The sequence below is a fragment of the Haliotis cracherodii genome, unplaced genomic scaffold (genome assembly GCF_022045235.1).
Source record: "Haliotis cracherodii isolate W230 unplaced genomic scaffold, xgHalCrac1.p SCAF_3, whole genome shotgun sequence".
Classification (NCBI taxonomy): Eukaryota; Metazoa; Mollusca; class Gastropoda; order Lepetellida; family Haliotidae; genus Haliotis; species Haliotis cracherodii.
Genome location: NW_027266286.1, coordinates 54,390,557 through 54,404,667, shown reverse-complemented (window position 1 = coordinate 54,404,667; position 14,111 = coordinate 54,390,557). Strand labels below are relative to the sequence as shown.

At 47.1% G+C, this 14,111-nt stretch overlaps 1 protein-coding gene across 1 annotated transcript in view; it reads left to right on the top strand.

The window, feature by feature from the left end:
* The window catches only part of LOC139475093 (protein DOP1A-like), a 59,975-nt gene that overhangs the window by 23,993 nt on the left and 21,871 nt on the right, over positions 1-14,111 (top strand). Inside the window, exons 11-21 of the mRNA XM_071258340.1 lie at positions 182-1,945; positions 3,498-3,711; positions 4,364-4,549; positions 6,423-6,548; positions 7,021-7,161; positions 7,864-8,024; positions 8,600-8,817; positions 11,177-11,277; positions 12,007-12,116; positions 12,743-12,954; positions 13,450-13,602. Of these exons, the coding sequence (XP_071114441.1) occupies positions 182-1,945; positions 3,498-3,711; positions 4,364-4,549; positions 6,423-6,548; positions 7,021-7,161; positions 7,864-8,024; positions 8,600-8,817; positions 11,177-11,277; positions 12,007-12,116; positions 12,743-12,954; positions 13,450-13,602 (3,386 nt within the window). The remainder of the gene's footprint in view (positions 1-181; positions 1,946-3,497; positions 3,712-4,363; positions 4,550-6,422; positions 6,549-7,020; positions 7,162-7,863; positions 8,025-8,599; positions 8,818-11,176; positions 11,278-12,006; positions 12,117-12,742; positions 12,955-13,449; positions 13,603-14,111) is intronic.

The window sequence follows — 14,111 nt, the reverse complement described above, 5'->3', positions numbered from 1 at the left end:
GTTCAATATCCTTGAGCTCTGGCCTCTGTTTGAGCCTATTACTACTCTACCAGATTATATTTTATGCCCTCAAGAAATAAATTTGTTTCAAAAAAGCCCCAAACATTTCAATATGCAGGAAATGTCATGCAGTTTCAACCTGAGACTCGGCCAGATCGTGAACTTTTGCCCTTTCTTTCAGAATCTCGATCCAGCATGTGAATGTTCACAAACCAAAGAAAGTTCAGCTGTCAGAATCTGGTGATGAAGATGACTTTAATGCAAAAATTTATGCCATCAGCAGTGAAGGTGGCAATGTCATCTTCCACGTGAGTCAAGAAGGGAACAGATTTTCCCAGAAGACTACAGAAGATTTGAAATCTGTTGCTCTGACCGTGATGAGCGAGAAGGGGTCTGCCACAACAGCACGGAGCAAGAATGTAGATGTAGACAATGCTTTCGATCGAGTCAACCCGGATGACCTCAATTTGAGGATCAATCCGTTTGGTTCCCAGAACTCACTGGACAAGCTGATATTTGACGGGTTCGAGATGCCCCATTCAGCCTCCATGCCTAATCTGACATCAGCCAGAAGGCTGGACAAGGAGACATGTAAGAAGGAAGGAATCTTTTTTGATCCTGCGGAGGAAGCGAATACTGAATCAACTGATGATGACGAGGCATTTGAGCCTGAATTGACAAATGAGGACTTTGTGAGAGAGATGCTTGAAGAAATCCTTCACCAGGCTGTTTCCACTGCTCAGTCGGATGGGTTCTCGAGGCGTGAAGCCGAACGTACCATAAGCTTAACTTCCAAAGATGGTAGTATTTTAGGGGACCATGACTTGTTGAACGCCATTGGTAAAAGAGGTCTTGAGATAGACTCACTGTCCAGCAGTGAAAATGACTTGCGACCAGTTGTGGAAGATGAGGATGAACGATCCACAGACATACACACACTCCATATGCATATTCTGCTCTATACACAGAAATATGACTACAAGCGAGCACTGTATGCTCTCTCCACCATCAAGGCCATGTTGACAATGTGTCCACGACTTGTGGTAACAGCCATGTCCACCACAAGCATCAGTGCAATCCGTGCTCCTCACATGACTAAGATACAGACTTTACTTGCCCGACACAGGAAGTCAGTATTTGGGAAGAACTTCTTTGGGGAGCTTCCTCCTGAGGTGCTATCTGGTTACCGTAGCAACATGTTTATTGAGATTGTTATCTCTCTGTGTCTGTATTATGTGAGGAGTTATTATCCAAATCTGATGATCAGTAAACCATCATCGGAAGAGTTGCTAGGCAACAAAGAGGTGCATATTATGGCGACGGAGATTTTGACCTTGTTGATGTCCGAACTTGTCAGTATTATGAGAGATAGTGGGAAGAGTTTCCGATCCTACATTGGAGACTTGTTGTCCAAGTGCAAGCTTCAGAAAGCTTTGCTTCATTGTTTGCTTGCCAGTGTGTACAACAACAGAAAGAAAAATCCAGAAAACAAGACCAAAATCACTGAGGCGATTATCGCGTTTAACGAAGAAGGACTTGACCCGTGTGCTAACGAAACATTCCAGATTAAATTGCTCAACTTGATTCTCGTTATGATCATGCTAGAGGAACAGATTTATGGGACCTATTCTGACCCTGAAGCGGCCAATCAGAATGGAGTATCTGACTGGGACCGGACTAGAGTGAACTTTCAGGCCTCACTCTTAAAGGTTCATTATTCGGCATCTTTACCCATCGTGCAACAGACAATGTTTTTATCTGGTGTTCTGAGCACACTGAAGCAGCATCACATGTGCCATATGCATCGGCACTGGGTTGCCATGGTAACATCAGCACTTCCATATATGGGGAAAGCGTTGTCGAGAGTGGTCCTGTGTATTGTGTCTCAACTCTGTCGGAACCTGGAAGTCATTGCTGGAGAGTATGTCATGAACAGTAAGAAAAGGTTAGTGATTCTTTAACACATGTTTACACATGGCTGCTTTGGTAAGTGGTAATTGGATTAGAAATTATTAAAAAATGTCTGTTTTAGGATAAATATGTTTTAGCCCAGTCTGGTCCAGTGATGATTTTGTGATACTGGTACACTGGGGACAGCAGTTTTCATCATTTTCAACTGTACTTACAATACTTAGCATGATTAACATAGCAGCCTGTCACTTCAGTCCAAAGCCTGTGTCTAGTAAATGTCTGTTTGGTTTAGAGACCGCCTCCGTGGTCTAGTGGTAGAGCGTCTGCCCAGAGAGCGGAAGGTCCGGGGTTCGATACCCGGGCGTGTCATACCAAAAGACGTTAAAAGATGGTACTTGTTGTTACCCTGTCTGGTGCTCGTCATTAAGGGACTAAAACAAGGACTGGTCGGCTCGGAGTCAAAATACTGTGTCTGAGTGGGGTATTCACGTTAAACTGCAGCATGGTATCTGATTCTCATTGAGCTAGCACTATAAATCAGCATCAGTCCGGACTAGTACAAGCAGCCACACACACACACACATGCATGCACGTCGCTATATAAGTGCAGTAATCTTGGATGTGAAAGTTAAACCCAATTTCACCTCAGATCACCAGTTCGGTTTAGTAAGCTCAGCTGATAATACTCAATATTACATTAGAATTTGAAATGAAATTTTGGGCTTATATACTCAAAAATGTTTTGGCACAGACAGTCATAGTGTTTGTTTGTTTGTTTGTTGTTGAACGCCGCACTCAGCAATATTCCAGCTATATGACAGTGGTCTGTAAATAATCAAGTCTGGACCAGACAATCCAGTGATTGATGTCATGAGCATTGATCCTCACAATTGGGATACATAGTGATTTCATTAGTTTTAGGTAATGCATGGAGTTCGATGTTATTGTTCTCTACTATGGCTACAGTATATGCCTCTATAAGTAAGTAAATTTAAAGGCATATCCTGAGATATATAGGATCAGTGTATCGACTTGGCAAGCACACTGATCATAATACAAGATCTAGTTTCAGTACAGGTCATCTCTACTCCCAGTTGTTTTTAGTCCAGTGATTTCTCTGTCCAGTGATGACATCATCCTTGCGCACTCAGTGCTGGCGATGTTCCTGTGAACGCCGTTAGTGTGCCGACAACCTAGGGACCCGTGTCTGTCATGTAGATGGAGGCGGGGCTGAGGACAGCATTGAAATCACACAAGAATAATTACCAAATAGAAAATTAAAATACCACCTCTAAAAATTGTTAGGAAAAAGATATGCAGTGAAACAGTCTTAACCAAATCGCTCCTGTTAACCAGTGAAATTCAGAAATACGCAGTGAAATAAAATTCAAGCGTATCAAATACGCAACGAACATTACAGATATGCTACAAAAATAAAACTAGTGCGTATCATCAAAATAGTAACCCTGCGTTTTCGATAAGCAAATCAGCTACTTATTTTGAAATTATATTGGGAGATCTTCAGACTAATGGGGCGCAGACTAACTGGACTTCTCTGTACTTGTACCTTGTCGTTCTGACCGCAGCTCGGCCCTGCTGCAGCTAGCCCCTCCTGACCACACGGTGACCATGTTGGAGGGACTGACCACCCTGTGTCACTACTGCCTGCTGGACAACGTTTCCCCGATGTCCATCGGCCAGCCCGCACCCACAGCCTGCCTCATCAGCACAGAGACGGCCAGCGCTGGACATATACTCACAAACCTCATCCACGTTTTCAACCCCATCAATAGCAGCAGGGTAGGCCTGGTAGGCAGATCTGTGATGCATGTCTTGGTATATGGTGCTGTAGTTAGAAATGCTGTGATGGGATCCATGAAACTGGAGTAGCTGCAGTTATGATATCCCCTCCTCCGTTCCTTGTTTAATGTCAGTTTTCTTCTATATGTTACTCACCACCATGACCACTGGGGGCTTCTGATCTTTCTCTAAGAAAATTTAGCAGGTTTGCACTGTAGAATTTACATTGCACTTCTACATTTCTGATTAGCAATAAATGAATAAAAAAAAGGTTAAAGTTTATAAAGTCTCTTTCTTAATCACTTCCATCCAAGTACTGTATTCGATGTAATAAGCGCCCCGCTCTAATAAGCGCCCACAGCGATATTTGCTAATATATAGGCTTGTGAACAATCCCAATTAGCACCCCTTCCGATTGATCAATGTACACAAGACTTATGTATTCGCATATAATACGTACTCATGTGCTCTATGAACCCTTAATTATGGGCAATTAAGTTCTTGAAAAATATATCTGTCGTATATAAACATTTCAGGCTGTAAGCATAAACCAAGAAATTGATCTTTCATCTATTTTTTTTCCACCAAAATAATATTCTAATAAGAGCGTTATTATTAGCCTTATTATGATTTGACTGCCTGGTATGTCCAGGAGACGAGTCCTCAACGAGATGACTCCCCCAACAACCCGGTGCTGGAGGCGCGGAGGACGCTGCTGAGCATCCTGCCCCGCATCATGGCCTGCATGTCCACCCTGTGGAGGGCCATCAACGCCGTCAAGATGCCCGAGGCCAAGGCACTCGTGAAGGAGGGCTTCCTGGCTCTTGGCTCTCCCAAGGTGAGCGAGTGGCTGGTGTATCATGTGGGTGAAGCGTTGTGCCTCCCAAGGTGAGCGAGTGGCTGGTGTGTCAGGTGGCTGCAGTGTTGGGTCTCTCAAGGTGGGTCAGTGGCTGGTGTGTCATGTGGGTGGAGTGTTGGGTCTCTCAAGGTGGGTCAGTGGCTAGTGTGTCATGTGGGTGGAGTGTTGGGTCATCAAGGTGGGTCAGTGGCTGGTGTGTCATGTGGGTGAAGCGTTGTGCTTCCAAGGTGAACGAGTGGCTGGTGTGTCAGGTGGCTGCAGTGTTGGGTCTCTCAAGGTGGGTCAGTGGCTGGTGTGTCATTTGGGTGGAGTGTTGGGTCTCTCAAGGTGGGTCAGTGGCTGGTGTGTCAGGTGGCTGCAGTGTTGGGTCTCTCAAGGTGGGTCAGTGGCTGGTGTGTCAGGTGGCTGCAGTGTTGGGTCTCTCAAGGTGGGTCAGTAGCTGGTGTGTCTTGTGTGTGGAGTGTTGTGCCTCCCAAGGTGAGCGAGTGGCTGGTGTGTCATGTGGCTGCAGTGTTGGGTCTCTTAAGATGGGTCAGTGGCTGGTGTGTCAGGTGGCTGCAGTGTTGGGTCTCTCAAGGTGTGTCAGGTGGCTGCAGTGTTGGGTCTCTCAAGGTGGGTCAGTGGCTGATGTGTCATGTGTGTGGATTGTTGGGTCTCTCAAGGTGGGTCAGTAGCTGATGTGTCAGGTGGCTGCAGTGTTGGGTCTCCCAAGGTGGGAGAGTGGCTGGTATATCTTGCCGAGTATCATGTGGCTAGGTGGATTGAGTGTCCCAAGGGGAGTGAATGGATGGTATGTCAGGCTGGGTATCAGGATTCCTGGCTTGGAGGGTGGTGTGTTGGGTCTGAGCTGACATAAAGTGCAATGTAACACATCAGTATCACCAGAGGAAGTACATGTGTGTGTTTGATAGATATTCCTGGTGACCATGTCAAAAGAATATTTGAGAAAGCGTGAGTTTTCACAATTTACTATAATAAACATTGTGTTACTGGAGTCATGTCATCTTCACGAGGCAAGAGAGTTAACTGACTTTAAAAGTCCAGTTTCCACCCTTGCTGAACTAGGCTGGAATTCCTGGGCTCGATCGTAGCGCCACCATACCTTCCATGCCTCTCCTATTCCACCTCTTGTATCACTTGCATTTGCTTCAAACAAAATGGTGGCACCCAGTCAAGACGATCTGATTGATAATCAAGGTCTATATTGTAATCTTACATCTCAAAGTGCATCAAATCACGTGAGCACCTTGATTAAAAACATGAAAAGATTTGGAAAATATCTGTTTACGAGTTGGCGGTGCACATGCATCACTAATCCTGCAATCCACCGAAATCTGCCTGACAGTTTACGAACCGGATTTCAATTTCGTTGTGCGATTTTGATTGGACTATGCATAGACTTGTATATATCAGCCTTGTTCGGCAAGGGTGGAAACTGGACTTTTGTAGTCAGTTAACTCTCTTGCCTTGGGAAGATGGAGTCATGTATGCTTCTCAACATCCAGACGGTTTTAAAAACTGGGGGATGGAACGATCAGCTTGTCTGTCAGCCATCTGTTTTCCGTTTCCGGAGCAGAACTAGTAGGGAACTGGTGCCTTTTGATGATTTGGGATTTTTGTTCTTTTTATTTCGATTTCGTTTTGTTTTAATGATTTTTCATATCGAAAACAAGTTGTTTTCCGTTACCGGAGCAGACACTTAGAACCATTAAATATTTCTTGTTGAAACTTGCTATACAGATACAGGGTAGGGGGATATGTCCAGCTTAGGAGTAATGGCTAGAGTAGGAGCTTGACATGTACTGTTTCCATGTATTTGGTTTGCTTGTGACGTCTGTATGTTCTGTTACAGGTGATCAGGCAGCAGGTGCTTGAGTTCCTCAGCCCCGTCTCTGTTCCCCACGGCACCAACCTCCTCGGGGCCTTCGCTGTGGCCTGGAATGACAGAAGGAAGAAGCCTATCGGCGTTACAAAGAGGGTGAGAAAAAAGCTTACATGAGGCCTTACTGCTGCAAGAACATGATTACTATTAGTGTGTTATTACTATTTTTCAGACCCGTGAAGACCCGGGGTAGAATAGGTCTTCAGGAACCCATGCTTGCCCGAAAAGTCGACTATACTTGTTGTAAGAGGCGTCTAACAGGATCGGGTGGTTAGGCTCGCTGACTTGGTTGATGCATGTCATCAATTCCAACTGCGTGGATCGATGATGATGATGTCTATCACTGGATTGTCTGGTCCAGACTTGATTATTTACAGACCGCCGTCATATAGTCGGAATATTGCTGAGTGCGGCATTAAACAACAAATAAACAAATCTATTTTCCACATTGTTTACTGTGTGATGAACCACAGCATCATCTGCTGTGTGATAGAATCAAGTTATTGTTTACTATGTGACGGAATCAGGACATTGTGACGGAATCAGGACATTGCTTGCTGTATTGCAGGTGATCCCCCAGCCGTGTGAAGACCAGCTGTTGCTGGTGGAGCTTGTGGCTGCCATCAGAGTCCTTCCCACAGACACACTCATACAGACCGTGAAGCAGGTTCTCAAACAGCCTCCCCCTGCCGAGCTGGGACAGGGCAAGGTGAGTCGCACCTGCAGCTTTCATATCTGTTCATGTGGATATCGATATAAGGATACTGGTTATGGTACAGGACCCCGTTCCACAAAGCGATCTTAGCGCTATGACTGTCATTAGTCAGTGTTATAGAAAGGGAGTTACGATCGATTTAGCGCTAAGATCACTTTGTGGAACAGGGCCCTGGTGCCGATTTGATAATTTCTAAGTTTGGAGGGGTGGATTCCTTGATAAAATTTTTTTTGATTTTTTGACTTCCTGCTAGTTTGATCTTTGGTGGATACTTGTAGATGGGTCTGCCAGATATGTTGATGGAATAAAGAGAAGGAAACACATCAGGATCACAGGAGGAAAGTTCATTAGTTTGGTTGATAAATATACCTGGTTGCCACATCAAAATAGCAAGAGAAATCATGGTCTTTGTTGTCAAAGTTGTGTCAAACATGCTTCCCTTTATTTAGCTTCTTTTTTTCTTTCCACAGTTTTTTCAAAACAAGCTTCTTAACTGAAATAAGCTATTTGGGCACTAATGTCAATAATATGGTTCCGAATTATGAGACTTCCAACATCAGTGGGGAGATATCTTTTATGCTTATAATATTGATATTGGCGATTAATAGACATGGCCGAAGGATGTAATGATGTCCCAGCATCTGTAGTTGTAACTATGTACCATTATCTGTGACCCAAGTAACGTGTGTGTTGCAGAAGGTGGTCCCCCTAGAAGTGAACATGCTGCAGTTCTTCTATGCCTACATCCAGCAGACCGGGTCAGCGGCGTTGTTGGACTCCTGGCCGTCCCTGCTGGGGCTGTTCAGGGAGGGGCTCCAGCTCAATCTGGTTCCCCCGGGCCAGTTCCTGCTGCTCGAGTACGTCATTGCTTTGGACTCCCAACTTCAAAACATTGTTTTCATGACCCGTGATGATACGGGTTAGAATAGATCTTCAGCAATCCATGCTTGTCGAAAGAGGCAACTAATGGGATCGGATGGTCAGGCTCGCTGACTTGATTGATGCATGTCATCGTATTCCAATTGCGTGGATTGATGCTCTTGATATCAATGACCGGGCCAGACTTGATTATTTACCGACTGCCGTCATATAGCTGGAATTTTGCTGAGTATTTATTTACACCAATGATAACTATATCGGGTTAGGTGTTTTCCATCTGAAAACATGTTTGGACATTTGCTTATATGGCCTGTCTGGTGTTAAGTCTCACTTAATGACGTCTTGTGGGTGTGCCAACAAATATCTTAAACACATAGAAACATTCACTCAGTCAATGTGCCTCTATTAGCTTTTGTTTTCACTTTGTAAAAATATTTTAGAAGGAGATTGGGGAATATTCAAACAGTGTATTTTTTTGTTTATTTGTAAAGTCTGGTTGCTACACCAATCCCTGCTTTGGTTTGTGATGCTATTGCCATGTGTTTGTGTGTAGGATCCTGAATGAGTTTGTACAGAAGACCCCAACGATGGATGAGAAGAAGAACCAGAAGGATCTACAGGAGATCACTCAGAAGGTTCTGGAAGCCGTGGGAACAATTGCTGGGTCATCACTGGAGCAGACGACGTGGTTGAGGCGGAATCTGGCTGTGAAGCCGGGACCTCAGGCGGACATCACAGAGGCTGAGGATGGTGAAGTGACAGAGGAGAGTGGTAGGTGTGACAGAGTAGAGTAGTAGGTGTGACAGAGGAGAGTGGTGGGTGTGACAGAGGAGAGTGGAGGGTGTGACAGAGAGAGGTGGGTGTGATAGAGGAGAGAGGTAGGTGTGACAGAGAGAGGTGGGTGTGACAGAGGAGAGTGGAGGGTGTGACAGAGAGAGGTGGGTGTGACAGAAGAGAGTGGAGGGTGTGACAGAGAGAGGTGGGTGTGACAGAGGAGAGTGGTGGGTGTGACAGGAGAGTGGTGGGTGTGATAGAGGAGAGTGGTGGGTGTGACAGAGGAGAGTGGTGGGTGTGACAGAGGAGAGTGGAGGGTGTGACAGAGAGAGGTGGGTGTGACAGAGGAGAGTGGAGGGTGTGACAGAGAGAGGTGGGTGTGACAGAGGAGAGTGGAGGGTGTGACAGAGAGAGGTGGGTGTGACAGAGGAGAGTGGTGGGTGTGACAGAGGAGAGTGGTGGGTGTGATAGAGGAGAGTGGTGGGTGTGACAGAGGAGAGTGGTGGGTGTGATAGAGGAGAGTGGTGGGTGTGATAGAGGAGAGTGGTAGGTGTGACAGAGGAGAGTGGTGGGTGTGATAGAGGAGAGTTGTGGGTGTGATAGAGGAGAGTGGTAGGTGTGACAGAGGAGAGTGGTGGGTGTGATAGAGGAGAGTTGTGGGTGTGACAGGAGAGAAGTGGGTGTGATAGAGGAGAGTTGTGGGTGTGATAGAGGAGAGTGGTAGGTGTGACAGAGGAGAGTGGTGGGTGTGATAGAGGAGAGTTGTGGGTGTGACAGGAGAGAAGTGGGTGTGACAGAGGAGAGTGGTGGGTGTGATAGAGGAGAGTGGTGGGTGTGACAGAGGAGAGTGGTGGGTGTGACAGAGGAGAGTGGTGGGTGTGATAGAGGAGAGTGGTGGGTGTGACAGAGGAGAGTGGTGGGTGTGATAGAGGAGAGTTGTGGGTGTGACAGGAGAGAAGTGGGTGTGACAGAGGAGAGTGGTGGGTGTGATAGAGGAGAGTGGTAGGTGTGACAGAGGAGAGTGGTGGGTGTGATAGAGGAGAGTTGTTGGTGTGACAGGAGAGAAGTGGGTGTGACAGAGGAGAGTGGTGGGTGTGATAGAGGAGAGAGGTTGGTGTGACAGAGGGACCAGAGAGTTGAGCAGCTGGGGCGTTAACAATATAGAAGTGAAGGTTGTAGGTGTGACCAGTTGACCAGTGTGTTGAGGGACTGGGGTGTTGAGGGACCAGAGTGTTGAGGGACTGGGGTGTTGAGGGACCAGAGTGTTGAGGGACTGGGGTGTTGAGGGACCGGGGTGTTGAGGGACCGGGGTGTTGAGGGACTGGGGTGTTGAGGGACCGGGTTGTTGAGGGACTAGGGTGTTGAGGGACCAGAGTGTTGAGGGACCAGAGAGTTGAAGGACCAGAGTGTTGAGGGACTGGGGTGTTGAGTGACCGGGGTGTTGGGGGACTGGGGTGTTGAGTGACCGGGGTGTTGAGGGACCGGGGTGTTGAGGGACCGGGGTGTTGAGTTACTGGGGTGTTGAGGGACTGGAGTGTTGAGGGACTGGAGTGTTGAGGGACTGGGGTGTTGAGTGACCGGGGTGTTGGGGGACTGGGGTGTTGAGTGACCGGGGTGTTGAGGGACCGGGGTGTTGAGGGACTGGGGTGTTGAAGGACTGGGGTGTTGAGTGACCGGGGTGTTGAGGGACCGGGGTGTTGAGGGACCGGGGTGTTGAGGGACCGGGGTGTTGAGTGACGGGGGTGTTGAGGGACTGGGGTGACCGGGGTGTTGAGTGACCGGGGTGTTGAGGGACCGGGGTGTTGAGGGACCGGGGTGTTGAGGGACCGGGGTGTTGAGTGACCGGGGTGTTGAGGGACTGGGGTGACCGGGGTGTTGAGTGACCGGGGTGTTGAGTGACCGGGGTGTTGAGTGACCGGGGTGTTGAGTGACCGGGGTGTTGAGGGACCAGAGTGTTGAGGGACCGGGACCGGGTTGTTGAGGGACCAGAGTGTTGAGGGACTGGGAAGTTGAGGGACCGGGGTGTTGAGGGACCAGAGTGTTGAAGGACCAGAGTGTTGAGGGACTGGGAAGTTGAGGGACCGGGGTGTTGAGGGACCAGAGTGTTGAGGGACCGGGGTGTTGAGGGCCTGGGTTATTGAGGGACCAGAGTGTTGAGGGACTGGGAAGTTGAGGGACCGGGGTGTTGAGGGACCAGAGTGTTGAGGGACAGGGTTGTTGAGGGACAGGGGTGTTGAGGGACCGGGGTGTTGAGGGCCTGGGTTATTGAGGGACCAGAGTGTTGAGGGACCAGAGTGTTGAGGGCCTGGGGTGTTGACAGTGTAGAAGTATAATGGTTGACATTGTCTTGTGCTAGATGTGGAGGTGATTGTTGCGGAGCGGAAGGTGGTGGAGAGTCAGCTGAACCAGGACCGGGATGCCAAGTACAGCGTGCAGGCTCTCTCCATCCTGGCCGAGGTGAGGAGGCAAATACATCACCTAGCTGTGCTCAACTAGGCAACACTGTCGATCTGATTTTGAGAGTGGCTAAAAATAGCTTTAACCTTTGGATGAGATTACCTAAGGCCAAAGTTACTTTTGCAAGTGTTCGTTTAAGATAAGTAGGAAGCAGAGTGATGAAGAGGTAACGCTGTGTCAGTCAGTGTTTTTCAAAATTTAGATTCATGTGGTGTTGTGTTAGACAAGGAAGGTTGGAGTAGCGTGTTTACCTAACAGTAGTGTTATAAGGCAAGCATATCTCTGGACTACTCAGTGTTATGTGAACAACTTGATGGAATGTGTCAGGTCAGGTTTGTGAACTTTTCTGATTAGACTGTTGACACTGAGTGACAGTTAGGAAACAACATGTGCGGGTTTGTTTGTCTGCAAAAAGAACTGCATCATGAAACTATTGCAAGTGTGTGTCACTCACAATTTTCTCAGTACTTTCCTGCTCGCCAAACTTTCCAGATGTACAATGATTACACAATCAGCCCTGTTGCTCTGCCGCTGTCTCACATCACACTGGATGAAATAACACATGGTTACGTATGTTCTCAGGGAGTTCCCAGGAAACTTGTCCATGTCTGCTTATGATGTCCTAGAAGTAGGGAACATTTTGTAAGATGGATACATGTATTTTCTGAATCCGTATGTTTTATATGCTACTGTTTGAATTCAAAACTATGTGAACACTATTTGTTTCAGTTGACTGCAGCTTTGCTGGATGTCGTGTACGGCAGTGATGAGAAGGACAAGGTGGCTCCGTTCCTCATCACCACCTTGACCAACGTGTTCCCCTACCTCCGCAACCACAGGTAACTGGTGATAAGGATGTGTTATAGACTATCTAAACCACCTTGTACTGGAGAATGTATTTTCACTTTCCCTTGATTAGATAACATATTTGCTAGTGATATGAACAATGTGATGTTCACACCATTTACAGCTCCAGTGGTTCCTATGGCATCAAGGGGGCCCCATGGATGGTTTGTTGTTTAACGCCACACTCCGCAATATTCCAGCTATATGACAGCGGCCTGTATATAATCGAGTCTGACTGTTTGATACATGTATCTTATTAGTTTTAGCCAGGGCTGTGGTAAAACAATTACCAATCAAACATTTTGTTCCCTACTCTTGAGACTTGCAGTGGGTATCCTGGGTAGGGTCGGGTAATAGGGGGTCGGGTACCTGGGTAGTAAATTTGATCGTCCGAGCCCTACACCTAGCTAGCTTCAGTATAGCTAGACTATTGATACCACCTTACAGGTTTGATAGCAATAGACTTTGAGAATCATGTTTAGTATATTTTATCACATTTACGTTTCTTCCTCTTTATAAGAGGAGATTCATGTTTAGTTCCCTGCATACTACAGTAAGGGAAATTCGCAGTTTAGTTAATTGTTTATATTCGACTGCGCAACAATCTCTTTATTCGCAGCTGCCACAACCTGCCGAGCTTCAGAGCGTGTTCGCAGATCCTGGCCAACATCAGTGGGTACCAGTACACCCGGAAGGCCTGGAGGAAGGAAGCTCTGGAGCTGTTGCTGGATCTCAGCTTCTTCCAGATGGACGTCAAGTGTATCAGCTTCTGGAGGACCGTCATCGACAACCTCATGACGCACGACAAAACCACGTTTAAAGATCTCATGGGTCAGTAGAAATAGGGTGTGTTTGATCATCGTTTTAAGACACGTTGTTTTGGGCAGGCTCGGGCACCCAAGGCATCGGAATTTGCTGTGCAGAGTTAGCACATCCCAGAGGAGTGCCAGAATCATTAGGATCGTGGGTTTGAATCATGGTTTGCCATGACTATGATTCTAGGTTTGTCAGCACCAACACATGCACGTGTTGATAAATGTCAAAGTCCACTCAAGATCCAATGTTCACAAGACTTATGTTTTAAAACAATATGGATCCTAGTGAATAGTTCTAAATGAATACAGTCTGTTCCAAACCCTTGGGTGTTGGCTCTTAGCATCATTTCTTGTCCATCTTGGTGCTATCATATGGACTATTGTTAGCTGAGCTTACTTTACTTGAATTTTGCTAGACTCGGGCGTCAAACTAGTGGCTACTGTCACTGACTGTGAAAGTCATGGAATGAAATATTATTTTTTTTGTTAATTTTGTAATGATGGACTGCAGGACGTGTGGCAATGACCCAGAGTGGATCTCTGAACCTGTTCAGCAGCAAAGAACAAGAGTACGAGCAGAGAGCTCAGATGTTGAAGCGGCTGTCGTTTGCCATCTTCTGTAGTGAAGCCGACCAGTACCAGAGAAACATGCCCGACATTCAGGGTGAGTTGGGAGCGGAGGGGAGGTGGTGCAGATGTCAATGGGAGAGGGGGATGTTGGGAGAGGTTGACAGGGTTTGGGCAATGTTCAGGGATTGTGGGATATTGGGAGAAGTTGACAGGGTTTGGGCAAAGTTGAGGGAGAGGGGGATGTTGGGAGAAGTTGACAGGGTTTGGGCAATGTTGAGGGAGAGGGGGATGTTGGGAGAAGTTGACAGGGTTCGGGCAATGTTCAGGGATTGTGGGATGTTGGGAGAAGTTGACAGGGTTTGGGCAATGTTCAGGGATTGTGGGATGTTGGGAGTAGTTGACAGGGTTTGGGCAATGTTGAGGGAGAGGGGGGGATGTTGGGAGTAGTTGACAGTCTTTGGGCAATGTTGAGGGAGAGGGGGGATGTTGGGAGAAGTTGACAGGGTTCGGGCAATGTTCAGGGATTGTGGGATGTTGGGAGAAGTTGACAGGGTTTGGGCAATGTTCAGGGATTGTGGGATGTTGGGAGTAGTTGACAGGGTT